The sequence below is a fragment of the Canis aureus genome, chromosome 21 (assembly GCF_053574225.1).
Source record: "Canis aureus isolate CA01 chromosome 21, VMU_Caureus_v.1.0, whole genome shotgun sequence".
Lineage (NCBI taxonomy): Eukaryota > Metazoa > Chordata > Mammalia > Carnivora > Canidae > Canis > Canis aureus.
The window spans coordinates 6,432,071-6,445,426 of NC_135631.1; the positions used below are offsets into that span (position 1 = coordinate 6,432,071).

At 55.7% G+C, this 13,356-nt stretch overlaps 1 protein-coding gene across 2 annotated transcripts in view; it reads left to right on the plus strand.

Moving 5' to 3' along the window:
• Window positions 1-9,602, plus strand: part of LRP5 (LDL receptor related protein 5) — a 105,740-nt gene extending 96,138 nt beyond the window's left edge. Inside the window, exons 19-23 of one of the 2 annotated variants that reach the window (XM_077862679.1) lie at window positions 445-585; window positions 2,391-2,627; window positions 2,836-2,975; window positions 6,822-6,919; window positions 9,126-9,602. In XM_077862679.1, coding sequence (XP_077718805.1) covers window positions 445-585; window positions 2,391-2,627; window positions 2,836-2,975; window positions 6,822-6,919; window positions 9,126-9,387 — 878 coding nt within the window. In that variant the 3' untranslated portion in view covers window positions 9,388-9,602. The remainder of the gene's footprint in view (window positions 1-444; window positions 586-2,390; window positions 2,628-2,835; window positions 2,976-6,821; window positions 6,920-9,125) is intronic. The other variant, XM_077862680.1, reaches the window with a different exon arrangement.
• The last annotated feature ends 3,754 nt before the right edge of the window (window positions 9,603-13,356 follow it).

A 13,356-nucleotide genomic window follows, 5' to 3' on the forward strand; every position in this document is an offset into this window, starting at 1 on the left:
CTGCTCCGCCTTCCTGATTCTCCACCCACGGAGCTGTGCTGAGATGTATCACCTGTCTCCTGCCTCACCCATTCTGGATCATTCCTACAATTGGCTCTTACCTCCCCATAACTCAGGAGAGCCTTGGGGCAGGGGCTGTGTTAGTCCTGGCTCTGCATGGGCTGACCCGTCATGGTAAGAGCTGATAAATACTTCCTGGGAGTCATTGAGGTCTCTTTCCTGCCAGTCCTACCCCAGCTATACATAGACATTGGAACAGGGGTCATTGAGGGGAGGGTGGAGACTGGATTTGCTGTGACCACTCCCTGACCCCATCCTAGAAAGGGTCCCATTTGTCCATTTTGCTTTGGAACCCAGACCTTTCAGTTGGGTCTCAGTGGCGGGGCAGGGAGCAATGGTTGGTGGCTATGCACTTAGCACACCTGGCTGCATCATACCCTGTAGCCTCTCTGAATGCAAGACTCCTCCTTGCAGCCGTCTGCCTGCCCAACCAATTCCGATGTGCCAGTGGCCAGTGTGTCCTCATCAAGCAGCAGTGCGACTCCTTTCCCGACTGCATCGACGGCTCAGATGAGCTCATGTGTGGTGAGCCAGCTTCCTGTAGAGGGTTCACCCTGGGCTTGGTTCCTCCCCACAAGGGTGGGGTCTCGAGGGAGGAGGTATGCTGGGGGCCAAACGAAGAGGCTAGAAGGTTGGGAGTACTCAGCCTGTGGAGGAGGTGGGCAAGGGAGGAAGGAGGAAGTGGAGGCAGTTGTGAGGCTGAACTAGGATGGAGAAAGAGGATTGTGAGCCATGGAGAGACAGGCCCCCTGTGGAAGAGGCTGACTGCCTGAGAGGGAATGCTTGTGCCCACTAGGACCTCACTCAGCAGCATCTGTCAGGCAGCAAGGTTACTGATGGGACTTAGGGTGGCCCCTTCCCTGGCAGACTGTTCTCTGGCAGAGGAATTGCAGTATGCAAATGCACACATATGCTCCATACCTCTTGAGTGATGCAGCCTATACAGTCAGGGATACAGGAGCCACAGGATGTGAGGCCAGGGCAGTCAGGGAAAGCTTCCTGGTGGTGGTGGCTCTTGAAAGCCTGTCTTTGATTCTGACAGGAAGAGAGCTGGAGTCCCAGACAGGAAGTGGGAATGTGTACACATGTTTGGCGACATGGGCTCTCTATTTACCGTAGAGGTACCTAGGCTGAGAGCTGACTACAGGAGAGAGGTCTTATGGGCAGGGAAGGAGGAGGGGTCCCCGAACACTTTTGTACCTTCAAGTGAAGCCAAGTGAGGCACCTCAGTTACTATCTCAAGAAATTGGGTCCCTGGGGTCAGCGGGCAGAGATGGGTGCCACCAGGGGTCTGAAGCCCCACCCCGTTGCTGGGCATGTGTCATTCTGACAGTGTCTCTCTTCAGCCTCTGGCATGGTGGTGGCTCCAGTGTCGGGGGTGACATTTATCCACAGTCTGGTCCTGTCACCCGAGCCAACACTTTTCCTCCTTCCCTTTGGGTTTAGGCTGGCAGGAGGGTCACAGTGGCTTACCCTTGGAACCATTGGGCCAGCCTGATGGGAAAGTGAATGTCCTTTTGTCAAAGTTGACTTGAGAGCCTCCATGCTCCTGCCCTATGCCCCAGGCTTTGACAGTGGAGCCAGTTGAGGACTGTCCCCTCCTGGCCGGCACAGTCAGGGCACCCAGAAAAACCTCCAGGTACCTTGTAGTCCTGAGCGGGCTCTGGCTTCGCAGGTTGGCAGAGCCCCAAGCCCAGGCCCTATCACACTCTGCTCCTCACGCTACTCTCATGGTGGGCCGCTGTCTCAGGCAGGCATGGGGGGCACCGTGAGCCCTGTTGTGGTGAAGCCCTCCACCCGTGGGTGCCTCCGTCAGCCCAGCGCAGTCCCTACACGTGGGTAGTCCCCAGCTAGACAGGCTCATGGACCCTAGGCCTTGCCTACCTGCCCCACACCTGTGGCCCCATGGTCAGCTCCAGGTAACCGGCTCCAGGGGCCTCCTGGCCCTGCTGTCTTAGGGGCGTGACTCACAGAGCTTCCAGGGCGCACACTCTCAGCCACCCAGAGAACCCCCAGACACAGGGGTGAATCTGAGGCTACTGTAGAGGAGTTGCTGTTGATGGGTTGTTGGAACGTATGTAAAGCTTAGCCAGCTGGGAGGGGGTAAGGGAGGGTGGTTGGAGAGGAGGAGGGAAGAGGTGCTCCAGGCAGGCCAGGTAGGCAGGTGTCAGTGGTACTGAGGTCATGTGGTACCCCAGCACCCCAGCATCTCCCTCTTCCCAATGGGTGCTGTGCCTGCACCAGCCCCTTCAGGGCACACAGTATCCACCCCCAGGGGTGAGCCTATTCCTTGGCGCCTAATGTCCCTTGTCTCATCTGTTCTCTGGCAGAGATCACCAAGCCACCCTCCGATGACACCCCGGCCCACAGCAGTGCCATCGGGCCGGTCATCGGCATCATCCTCTCCCTCTTCGTCATGGGCGGGGTCTACTTTGTTTGCCAGCGTGTGGTGTGTCAGCGCTACACGGGGGCCAATGGGCCCTTCCCGCATGAGTATGTCAGCGGGACCCCCCATGTTCCCCTCAATTTCATAGCCCCTGGCAGCTCCCAGCATGGTCCCTTCCCAGGTGAGGAGCTGATTGATGTGTGCGGGGATCCTGGGCAGAGGTGGGCACGGTGTGGGGCGAGGGGGCAGAGGGGCCTATGGGGGCAAGGACAGGACAGGACTCGTGCCCCTGAGCCTGGGTCCTATGGGCAGCAGGAGCCACAGCGTGTGCTGTGTCTGTCTGTGAGCACCCTGGCCCCTGACCTGCCTTGTCCCTCTCCCCCGGGCAGGCATCTCATGTGGCAAGTCCATGATGAGCTCTGTGAGCCTGATGGGGGGCCGGAGCGGAGTGCCCCTCTATGACCGGAACCATGTCACTGGGGCCTCGTCCAGCAGCTCATCTAGCACCAAGGCTACACTGTACCCGCCGGTAAGTGGGGGCGGGAGCAGGTTTGGCCATCTGGGGTTCCTCCACCATCAGTGGCTGGCCAGGGGCCACTTCCGATGACCTCAGGGTGCCTAGAATTATTAGCTGTCCTACCAGCACAGAGAATGGTGCGAGTGTTCACTTTCTTCCTTGTGTGTGTCTTGTCATCTTTCTCCTATGGCATTTTTTTTTTCTGTTTAGAAGGGGTGAAAAAAAAAAGAAGGGGTGTATACCCCTTATTCATTGTAGCTTATCTGGAAACCTCATAAAAATATCACGGATGGAGTCTCCCCCACAGTCCCACCTCCTGGGGTTGCTGTTGGCATGTCAGTGTCCCGGTGAGCACCTGTGTTCCTCACAGGGCCGCCCCTGTGACTACTTCTTGTAGGGCCAGTCTGGACCAAGTGCTCCAAGTCTGCTTATGTGACCTCTCCTTAGGGTCTCTGCTACAAGCATCCTTTTTTCCCTCCCCACTGCTGGGTCCCAGGAAGTACCTGGATTGTTTTCCAAAGGACTGACACTCACAGGTGACTTTTGTGGCTGAAATACTCCAAGGAGCCCACGTAGGGTGAGGACCTGGCCTGGCCCCATGCTATAGAGAAATGACCATACAGAGGGTGAAACACTAAATCCCCCAGTGTCCCCGCCCCCATCCCCAGGATCCTGCCAGGGGACCTCTCCTGAGGCTGGCTGGGAGGGACATTTGCAAGAGTACAGCCCCAGGGAACTTGATTCACGAGAGTCAATCTATGTAGACAAACATCAGGGTCTGACTTTATGTAGTTCTATACTTTTTAATCCTTAAAGACCTGACTTCCTGCCACATTTGCCCTTCTAAGGTGAATGTGGCCTCCTGTGCTTTCTCTGGGGTCTCCAGGAAGCTGCCCCTGCCAGAACTGGTGTTTCTGCCTTCCTGGTGTCTTCCATGTCCCGCTCTCCCCACCTTTTTTTTAAATTTAATTTTATTTATTTATTCATGAGAGACAGAGAGAGGCAGAGACAGAAGCAGGCTCCATGCAGGGAGCCCGACGTGGGACCCAATCCCGGGACTCCAGGATCACATCCCGGGCCAAAGGCAGGCACCAAACCGAGCCACCCAGGCGCCCCCCCCCCACCTTTTTAAAAAATTTTATCCGGTCTCCCCTCCTTACCACATCTGACACTGGCAGCCCCCGGAGGAAGGGAGCAGCAAGGATCTCTGTCTCGGCTCTGGCTGCTGAGAACCGCGTCTCCTAGAGGCTATACGTCTGGGCTGTGTCTAGGGGCAGCCAAAGTGAGGAGCCGCAAGCCTAGAGTTTACACTCCTCCCCACCATCCCTCTGGTCCTCTCTGCTGCTGTCATCCCCTGACTCTCACATGTGCTGTATGACCAGCTAGAAATACCAGCAATCATGAAAGGCCGAGCCCACTCCAGGACAGCCCCTGGGACCCCCCCATGCAGACACCAGGAGGCTCGGTCCCCTGGCTTCTCTGTCCCCTGGCTCTGCTGGGAGCTGGGGGGGGTCTTCTTAGCAGCCAGAGGATAACTCTGTTACCAGACAGCTATTTTTTTTAAAAAAAAAGCTTTGTTGAGATAAACTTACATACCATACAATTCACCCGCGTAAAGGGGAGAAATTGGCGGTGGTTAGTATATTCATGGATTTGTGCAACCTTCACCACCGTTTTAGAACATTTTCGTCTCCCCCCCCCCCAAAAAAAAAAAAACCCTGCGTGAAGCTAGCTGTTTTCAAATTAACTGCATTATTTCACATCAGTAATATATGCTCATTGTACAAAATTCAAAAGGTACAATAGAATATACAGCAAAAAGACGGTCACCTCCTCATCCTGAGCAAGAACCCCCCCCACCAGAGGCACATCCTGTGGCAAGTTTCTTTCTTTCTTTTCTTTCTTTTCTTTCTTTTCTTTCTTTTCTTTCTTTTCTTTCTTTTCTTTCTTTCTTTCTTTCTTTCTTTCTTTCTTTCTTTCTTCTTTCTTTCTTTTTCTTTCTCTTTCTCTTTCTCTCTTTCTTTCTTTCTTTTTCTTTCTTTCTCTTTCTCTTTCTCTTTCTCTTTCTCTCTCTCTCTCTCTCTCTCTCCCCTTCCTTCCTTCCTTCCTTCCTTCCTTCCTTCCTTCCTTCCTTCCTTCTTTCTTAGATTATTTATTTATTTATTCATGAGAGACACAGAGGAGAGAGAGGCAGAGACACAGGCAGAGGGAAAAGCAGGCTCCGTGCAGGGAGCCTGACATGGGATGACGTGGGACTCCCGGGTCTCCAGGATCACGCCCCGGGCTGAAGGCGGCACTAAACCGCTGACCCACAGGGGCTGCCCTCTTTTTTTCTTCTTTTTTTTAAAGATTTTATTTATTTATTCATGAGAGACACAGAGAAAGAGAGGGAGAGGCAGAGACACAGGCAGAGGGAGAAGCAGGCTCCATGCTGGGAGCCTGATGCGGAACTCGATCCCAGAACCCTATGATCATGTCCTAAGCCAAAGGCAAATGCTCAACCACTGAGCCACCCAAGTGTCCCAGAAGCTGGTTTTTCTGAGCACCTGTGAGGCTCCCAGCTGGCGAATGCATTCGCCACATGTGACAGTAACCCAACCAGAAGGAGGCGCTGTCATGAACTTCCACCCCATGGAATTTGGGAAATGCTGCCAGACAACTGTGCACTGGGGGCCATGGCCCTGACTGGCAGCAGAGGAAGGGATTCAGGATCTCAAAGCTCCCCTGGGGGTAGAGGTCAAGGGAAAGCAGATCCAGTTAGATTCTTGGGCAGAAGAGGAAACAGGACCCCAAGGGCGTGGGGGCAGTTATAGGAGGCCCTTCCTGCTGGGCTTCCCTGCCTGGTTTCTGCTCCCCTTCTGAATGACACCCTCTCTGTATCGTGCCCTCCCGACTTTGGGGTCAAGTCCTGAGGAATCCTCTGGCTGGCTATTTGGGCTGAAGAGGACCCTCCCCAGAATAAGCAATGGGGACCCTTGACAGTTCCCAGAGGGCGCTTCTTACGGGTTACTATCTGCGTGTCACCAGGGGCCATGGTACAGTGGGAAGTGATGGATCGGGACTCATACACAGCTGCCTGTTAGTGTCGTGAGTGGTGGCTGCGGGCGGAGATGCAGACCTGGGCGGGTCACTGGGGCCTAGGCCTCTATCCCTCTGTGGGGCCACTTGTGGGCCGCCCAGCTCTGGAGGATGCATTTACCTGGTGAGCTTGTGTATTCATTAACACAGTTTGGGGCAGTACCTCCCCTGAGAAAGGTGCCGTGGGGGCCAGCAGCATGGCTGGGGTCCCTCTCTCAGCTTGGCGACCCTTGTACATGGTCAGGATTCCAGCCGGAATGTGGAGCCCCCTTGGCGTTGGGAATAAGGAATGTCTTGTAGGAATTGGTCTTCGTACCATGTGGGGAGAGAGGGGGGTGTAGTGTTCTAAGAGGGGAGTTGGAGATGTCCCAGAGGACCCTTGCAATGTGCCCCCTGGCACCGCGGGACACCCCAGGGCTGGGGAGACATTTCCCGCTGCCCAGTGTGGGGGCCAGTGCAAGGGGCTGGTGCAGGCACCTGGGGACCCCTCCGAGTCGGGTTGAGCATCTGGGTTTGGGCCTGGGGGTCCCCACCAGTCTGCAGGGCGGGTACTTGGGCCACAGGCACCCTGCCTCTCACTGTGATGACCTCCAGGGGTGACGTGACAGCTGTGGATTCCAGTCCACTTTCCAAGTGTCACCACCCCTGACCCAGAACTGTACCCACAATGTGGAGCCCGCCTAGCCCAGTAGGCCTGTGCCCATCTACCTGCCTGCTCAGGGGGCCGCGAGGAGCGCGCTGCTCCATCAGGCCACATCACCCTTGCTTGGCTCTCCTCAGATCCTGAACCCGCCGCCGTCCCCCGCCACAGACCCCTCCTTGTACAACGTGGATGTGTTCTACTCTTCAAACATTCCCACCACTGCGAGACCCTACAGGTACGAAGTCCCTGCTCTGGCCCTCCCCACCCGTGGCCATCTGGGCCTCCACACAAGCCTATGGTAGAGGGGGGGCCCTGTCCCCATATCCTGGGTGAGAGACCCTGGCAGAGAGGTCCAGGGTTCTGGTAGGCTCTCCTGGCCCCTCAGACCCTACCTGGCCTGCCTGTTGAGTACAGAAACCGATCAAATCACATTTTCTGAGCAGGCTCTAGAATCTAGAAGTATCTCTGGGGGTGTTTTGTGAGTCGGGACACATCCAGGCAGGCGTGGCTGGAATGGTGCCACCAAGGGATTCCCACTGTGGCACGGCTGGCCCCACTGCCCAGGGAGGCTAATGCACAGGGGCGAAGGTTTGTGTCAGAATCTAGCCGCAGGACCCCAGTAGTGATGCCGCCGCTGCCTCCATCCCATGACGATCAAATCCAAATCACCTGAGTGCAGTTGTGGCACCTGCCACGGCGAGCCCTTGAATGGATGATCCCCTCTTCCACCCACTACAGGGAAACCCACAGGTCTGCTCAGGGCCCCAGGTTGTCTGTGTTGGGGTCACATTCCCCACCTCCCTGGGTCAGGAGGGGGCACTTGAGAATGTTGAGAAGAGGGATCTGGGTGTCCTGGCTTGTGTCCAGAAGCCAGGTCAGGGCCTGAGATGACCTTCAACCCAGTGGTTTCAGCCTACAGGGCCTACTGCAGAGGTGCACAGGACCCCTCACCCCAAGGGAGCTACTGAAGGGGCCAGTGGAGGCGGATCTTGGGAGTGGAGGCCCTTCCTCTTCCTCCTCCTCCCCCTTCTTCTCCTCCCCTCCCCTCCTCCTTCCCCTTCACCCCCTCCTCTTCTCCTCCTCCTCCTCTTCTTCCTCCCTAGAGTTGCCTGGTGCAGAGGAGCCTTTTTTTTTTTTTTTTAAGATTTTATGTATTTATTTACTCATGAGAGAGAGAGAGAGAGAGAAGGCACAGACACAGGCAGAGGGAGAAGCAGGCTCCATGCAGGGAGCCCGACGTGGGACTTGATTCCTGAACTCCAGGATCAGGCCCTGAGCAAAGCAATGCTCAACCGCTGAGCCACCAGGTGTCCCGCAGAGGAGCCTTAGAGCATGGTGCCTCCCGCCATCTGGTGGCCATCTCAGGAACTCTGGGGCCTGAAGAGGAGAGGCACCCAGAGTTACTGGGTGCTGCCCTAGTCAAGGACTTAAACTGGTCCTCCCAGTGTGTCAGCGTCCCAGTGCGTCTCCAAATCTCCTCAGTTACTGGTCCACCCCCTACTCTACTCATTATGTCCAATTTGGGGGCCAACTCTTCCCTCCCTCTGTGTGTCAGGGCCCCTTCATGCCCCCCTCCCCAGGGTCCCGTGAGGCACATCCTCCTGCTACTCTTTCTCAGCACCAGGTGCCCCTGGCTGTCTCCGAGGTGCTGGCTACACCTCCTGACCCTCTGTGAGCCCACTGGGGCTCTTGAACACACCCTGCCCCCCCAGCTCAGGCCAAGCGGCTGCCCCACATAGAACCTTAGGGCGCAGGGGGCATCTGGGAGGCATCTCCTGGGTTGGATTGTCTTAATTTGGTAGGGGACTCTTCAGGCCCATCGGTCTCTGATATTTATAGTGATGATAGCATGGGGAGCAGGTGTCCAGCGCTTTCTGGTGTCCTACACTATGTCTTCCACTTTCTGTGCAGAATCTCATCCAACCTTCACAAGCTCCCCCTACTTTTTTTTTTTTTTTTTTTTTAAGATTTTGTTTATTTATTCACGAGAGGCAGAGAGAGAGGCAGAGACCTCGGCAGAGGGAGAAGCAGGCTCCCCATGGGGAGCCCGATGCGGGACTGGATCCCAGGACCCTGGGATCATGACCTGAGCCAAAGGCAGATGCTCAACCGCTGAGTACTTTGGTGCCCCCACAGCCCCCTACTGAATGGGGTGCTCTTTTTCTCCTCATTTGACCACGGAGAGACTGAAACCCAGAGGAGTTAAGTTTGTTGCCCAAGGCCAACCAGGTAGGCTCTGGAGGCTGTGTTGGCCCTGAAGGCACCTTTGACCCAGGGTTGTGGTCCCTGCCAGGGCCGGGGCTTGCAGCCCTGGAGCGCGGGTACAGGCCTGCCTGCATTAGAGGTGGGGGGGCGTTTGGCTCAGGGAGGCCACATGATCGAGGGGCCCCCAGGGCTGTTCTCTGAGCCCAGACCCCACTGGGTGCCTCTGTCTCCTTCAGGCCCTACATCATCCGAGGCGTGGCACCCCCAACGACGCCCTGCAGCACGGATGTGTGCGACAGTGACTACAGCGCCACCCGCTGGAAGGCCAGCAAGTACTACCTGGATTTGAACTCAGACTCAGACCCCTACCCGCCACCGCCCACGCCCCACAGCCAGTACCTGTCTGCAGAGGACAGCTGCCCCCCTTCGCCGGCCACCGAGAGGAGCTACTTCCATCTCTTCCCTCCCCCTCCATCCCCCTGCACGGACTCATCCTGACCCCTGCCGGGCCACCCTGGCCTCTCTGTGCCCTTGTAAATAGTTTTAAATATGAACAAAGAAAAAAATATATTTTATGATTTAAAAAAAATAAATAGAGTTGGGATTTTAAAAACATGAGAAATGTGAACCGTGATGGGGTGGGCAGGGCTGGGAAAACTTTGTACAGTGGAGAAAATATTTATAAACTTAATTTTTTTTAAACGTCACTGCCATTCTTTTGTGCCATGTGTGTTTTTGAACTGAGTGCTCTCCCGGAGTGCATCCTGACCCCTGGCCCTCCCCTGGGCAGCTGTCAGGGTTGTGCAAGCGTCCTTCTGAGCACCGTGTCTCCATAAGGCTCCCCCGGGATAGGCTGAACCCCAAGGCAGAGGCGTGCAGGCCGGTGCCTGAGTCATGCAGTACTGAAGGGCCCCTGCACCTTGCTTTGTGTGCCACTGTCGCCACCCCGGAATTCTAAATCGTTTTTAAGGAAGAGGCCCTGCATTTTCATTTTGCACTGGGCTCGACAGATTACGTACGTGGGCTTTGGGCTGGTCCTTGGCGGTGTCTGCTACCACCTGACCTCTGTGTGTGGCCGGCCCAGGCTTCTGCAGTCCATGGAGATGGGGCCAGGGGATCCCTCCCAGCCCTGTCGTCCATGTGGAGCCCTGGGGATGAGGCTGCCAGGCTGCATTCACCCAGGGTGGGGTGGGAAGCTCCCAGCCCTCCTGCCTCCCCAGTTGCCGCCCTGTCCTTTCCAGCAGACTTGCCAGCAGACAGGCCCTGTAGAGCCGGGTCCTCACAGAGGCAGTCAGTAAACACTGCCCCAGGCCTGCCCTGTACCTACTGGGGTGGTACTGGAGGAGGCCAAGAGATAAGGCCTGTTCCCTGCCCAGGGGGTATCTCCAGCCTTCAGGAGATGGAGAAGTCAGCAAGTCATGAGTCATGAGGAAGCCTGGCTGTTCCCTTGGTGCCAGGCCGGAAGGGCCAAACCCCAACCAGAATGTTGTGGGGAGGTCAGAGGAGAACCACTACTTCTGGTGCCGGGCACATACTCCACTCGGGAATCAGCATGGAGATCTGGAAGAAGGGCTTCCCAGCAGGACCGGAGATGGGACCCTTGGCCAACCCCCACGGCCTGGAATGTGGAGGTGACAGGCTCCAGGATGGGGAAGCCCCAGAACACTCAGATCCTGGGGCCCCGGTGCTGGGGAGGCAGGATGGGACAGGTGGTGGCCCTCGGGGCTCCCAAGACTGCTCGACCGGGGGACATAGCTGGGGACATCAGGCACGTAAGCCTGCCAGGCCTGGTTTCCTGAGACTTTTGGGGAGCTGCCTCCCCTGCTCCCTGATTGCCCAGGAGTCCCCTGAGGTCATGGTTAGCATTGGTGGTGCTGGGGGCTGGTGCACTTGCTGGTGCTGGTGCAAGAGACAAGAGGATGAGGTGACCTGCCACTAGTGCAAGCAACAGTTTGTGCAGGAGGTCCGGTCCTGGTGGGGACCTACACTACAGGACCCTTTGCGACAGGAGGCATCGGATTTGCCCGGGGAAGGCCAGCTTCACAACTTATCCACTTCACCAGCTGGCCGCTTCTGTTAAGGAAGGCGCTGTCACCCACCCTCAGGACCGTCGTAGGCTTCCCTGAGATAATGCCTATCGAGAGAGGAGCCTTGCCCAGTAAGGGCCTGGCAAGTAGCACTTCCATAGTAAATGGAACCTGTGACCTGTTCAAGCTCAGGGAGGTGACATGCTCACCCAAGGTCACACCGCTAAGGACCAGCAGAGCTAGAGGGTGCACTCAGAGCTCTCAGGCCTGAGGTGGGGTCCCCTGCCACCAGAGAGCTGCTTGCAGGGGTTTGGGGCCTCCCAAGCACTCGGGGTTCCTGTTCTTCCAGGTTGGGTCACAAGCCCTGAGGTGCTAATTGGAAGCACTAATCTCAGCCCGGGCAGATGGGGTGGGAGGCTTGGCTGACTCCAAAGCAGGAGCTGCATTGTGGGAGTCCACCAGGACACCCTCCCACGCTCCTGCCCTTCCTTTCATTCATGTGTTCTCCTAGGCCAGCTAGGGATCAGGCAAGGGTGAAGGGTGGCCTGGGCTGCCGCCCCCTGGTGATAGCCTGCCTGGGCTCAGGGGAGTTGAGACCTGCTCTTTAGCCCTCCCCCCAGCATCCCGGGCATGTTTCTAGAGGCCACTCTGCCGGACCCGTTCCTGCCATGAGGTGAGCGAGGAGGAATGGGGCCGACCTGCTGGCCACTACTACCTTCTAAGTGAACCTGTCAGCCTTCATTAAGCACCCACTATGTGCAGAGCCCCGTACTTAAACCGCATGCTGGGGGACCCAGAGATGAGTCAGATGTGGGCCTCTCTTGAGGGTGCTACAGACAGTTTCCAAAGCTGAGGGGAGAGCTCTGTGCTGAGATATCCTGGGGCCCAGAGAGAATATCCTATTCAGATGGGAGGGCCAGGAGGACTTCCTAGAGGAGGCAATATCTGAGCTATGTCTTAATGGAGTGAAATGAACCTGCTTTGATTCATTTAAACTTCACAACAGCCCAGATAGGTAGATTGTGGCACCAGCTTGTAGTTGAGGAAGCCAAGGTTTAAGGGAAAACAGTAAAGCCAGGATTTTTTCCCACTCATTTGTTCAATCATTTCTTTACACAATAATTTAGTACTGACAGTTGGGCACTGCTCAAGGACTTCCATCCTGTCGCCTGTCTCTGAGTCCTGCAGGGGTCCCACTACTCCACTGGCCCTAGCACTTGCTGCACTCAGCCCCCCAACCCTCATCCAGAATATTAGTGTGAAGATCCTCTCTGGCCTGGGCCCAGCAGCCCCCTTGGGTCTCCAGCTGCCGTGGGCGCTTGAACAAAATCCATGTTGCCAGATCTTGGTCATATCCACTGCCAGGTCGGACGCTGGGGAGCACAGATGTGGCAGGTGTGGAAGGCTCTGACCCTGAGACACCTGGGGGTGGGGGGAGTTGGGTGGCACTTGGCTCCTGCAGGGTTCTTTCTTGAGAGCCACTCAAGGCTGACTCCTCACTTCACTGGGCTCCCCTTACTGGACCTCAGCCTCAGCTCACCAGGGAGGCTTCCCACTAGGGGGACCCCCGCCCCTGTTGGCTCATCCCTTTGAGTACATCTCCCTCTCTCTCTCCCCAGATGCTCTCTCCTCTTTTATAAGCCAGAAGCCTTGATCATTAGCAACACTAGTGGCTCCCCTTTCTATTAACCCTTGGGTCACACGGTCCTGGGTAGGAAGCAAGATACTCACTTCCTCCACAACCTAGATTGAATCTTAACACATTGAAGAAAAATAAAGGAAACGGAACAACTAAGTTTACAACATTAAAATGGACTGACCTTTCCTACCCACGAGAGCCCCCTACCCAGCCCTGCCCGCTCCAGGCTGCACAGGTGACCTGGCCCGGCACTGCTCACCTCTGCCAGGGTGGCCTCACTCTAGCCCTCAGACCAGGTCTGAGCCCTGGGGACATGACAATAGGAAAGGTAATGGGGAGTCGGTTTCTCTAAATTGAACTTATTCAATTTAAAGCCTTTTTCTGAGGGTATGTATGTGTTAAAATGTCCTTGCTTTTATGAAATCATGGCAATAGTATAAAGTGTTTTGTTTTTTTTAAATCACTACTTAAAATTTTTTTTTAAATAAAATCATTACTTGCTAGAATTAAAATTTGGCAGCTCTGTGTCTGTTCCCAAAATTAGGGGGCAATAGCTGGGTGATGGGTATGTGGGCATTCATTATTCTTTTCTCTCTACTGTTGAATAGGTTTGAACATATTCACATAATTTTTTTTTAAGTTTAGGTGGATGCTGAGGCCAATGCAAAGGTTCAAAGCCACTCTCCTGCTTAAAGCCTGTCAATGACTCCCTATGGCCCTCAGGGGACAGGCTGAGTTCAGATGCCTCCTCTTCCTTCAGGAAGTCCTCCTGGACTTCAACCCTTCCAGTTAGGTTAGCTC